The 1,777-nt window shown below is 63.6% G+C and overlaps 1 protein-coding gene across 1 annotated transcript in view; it reads left to right on the top strand.

Annotated features, from left to right (window-relative positions):
- The window catches only part of VOLCADRAFT_92015 (uncharacterized protein), a gene marked incomplete at both ends in the record, with an annotated part of 20,431 nt that overhangs the window by 14,370 nt on the left and 4,284 nt on the right, over positions 1-1,777 (top strand). Inside the window, 2 exons of the mRNA XM_002951524.1 lie at positions 280-644; positions 1,216-1,465. Coding sequence (XP_002951570.1) covers positions 280-644; positions 1,216-1,465 — 615 coding nt within the window. The remainder of the gene's footprint in view (positions 1-279; positions 645-1,215; positions 1,466-1,777) is intronic.

The raw sequence follows: 1,777 nt of genomic DNA, 5'->3' as shown, positions 1-1,777 counted from the left end.
TCTCAGTTATGAAACTCCCAGCCTTTCCCTGATTCGAATCTCCTGATATTACTATTCCTGCGAATCCGTCGTCTGTCGCAACCCTCCCCCCCCCCGCCCCCTCAGCCTGGTGGTGTGCATTTCCCACGATCGCCCGCTACCCCCCATCCCACTGCGAAATGAACCTGCTGTCTAAAAGTGCAGTAACTCGCAGTGCTGCAACTTGCTTTCATCTTCCTCAGCCGCGGGGCACCGCTTCCTGTTCCTCCATGACCAACTCGACCCCTGTACGGCACACAGGCGCGCTACCACTACAACGGCGTTGGGATGCGCTTAGCACGTGCCGTACAAGGCGCTGCAGCCGGCGGGATGATTCTTCTCAGCGACAGTACCTTTGCGCAGCAACGTCAGGAACAGTCTGGAGGCGGCGGCGGCGGCGGCGGCGCCGTACGCTTGCCCTCCGCCTTGGGATTCGGTCCTGGTGGTGGCGGCGGCGGCTGTGGTGGCGGCGGCGGCGGCGGGGCGGCTGTGTTGCTTTCGGGGGCTCTGTGGCTCCACATGGGTCAGCACGACCTCCACCCCGACCTGCCGCCCCAGCAGGTCTACCAGGTGCTGGCGGCGCCTCTTGCGGGGCGGCTGGCGCTCTTCCCGCCGCTCAGCGTCAAGTGGGTGTTGCGGGGTGAGGGGGACAGCCCTCCCTCTTCTCCTGGAGGGGGCCCCCACGCAGGCAGCATGAGCCATGGCTTGGGAATACGAGAGGCAGCTGCCGTACTTACTTTGGGCCTGTCGGCACACAGCCGCCGTTTTGGCCTTGGTGGTCATCATCCTGACACGTTTTTGTTGTTTGTCGCGCCTTATCATGATCAAAAAACTGTTTGGCAGAGGAGAGGGGAAATGTGGATGTGGGAGTGTACGAAAGGACGTGTGCACGTGTGTGGCGCAATCGGAAGGAGGAGGGGCAGCAACGTGGCAGGCCACGTCACACTCGTGCATGCGTGCGTCACCCCTCTGTGCTCCCTCTCCCTCCCTCTCCCTCCCTCCCTCCCTCTCTCCCTGTCTATCTTTCGTATCTGCTCCAGTCTTCGCCAGTGGTTCGTCTTACCCCCCCGCCATCTCCCTTACCTCCCCCGCCACCTCCCTTACCTTCCCCGCCACCTCCATTACCTTCCCCGCCACCTCCCTTACCTTCCCCGCCACCTCCCTTACCTCCCCCGCTCCCACGCTTGGGCCCCTCAGGCGCTGTCTGGCAGTCGGTGTGCTGGGTGCTCCGGTGAGACGGGCGGCTGTGGCCTTTGTGCACGCGGTTGGGGCGACCTCCTTGCTGGCCTGGGATGTTGCGGTGGCTAGGCAGGCGCTGGGGCTGCTGGAGGAGCGGTTCGCGGTGGAGCTGTTCAGAAGCTGCTGTGGGCAGGGAGGCGGGGGAGGCGCTGGTGGTGACAGCAGCGGCAGAGGGGGCGGAAGAGGGGGAGGCGGCGACGGGTACATCGTGAGTGGAGGGCTGGGTTTCGTGCTTGGCGGTTGAAGGGGGGGAAGGGGAAGACGAACCACAAACGAGTGAAGCTGCTGCCAGGGCAAGAGTGTACCAGACGTAGAACTGACCGAAAGGCGTCCGTGAAGACGGCGACCTCGGGATGACGTAGTGAAGCTGATGTTGGAAAAACTACCTACCTAAGCCGCCAGGACTAAAAAAGCGGAGAAAGCAGTGGAAGGCGGAAGGGGAAGGGGGAACGCAGGGGAGGGGGCCGGGGGCCGGAGGAGGGGAAGTACGGCACTGTGGCCCTTTGTGGCTCTTTGTGGC

This window comes from Volvox carteri (assembly GCF_000143455.1).
Source record: "Volvox carteri f. nagariensis unplaced genomic scaffold VOLCAscaffold_24, whole genome shotgun sequence".
Lineage (NCBI taxonomy): Eukaryota > Viridiplantae > Chlorophyta > Chlorophyceae > Chlamydomonadales > Volvocaceae > Volvox > Volvox carteri.
Note: the sequence above shows the minus strand (reverse complement) of the source record. Positions and strands in the feature narration are given on the sequence as shown.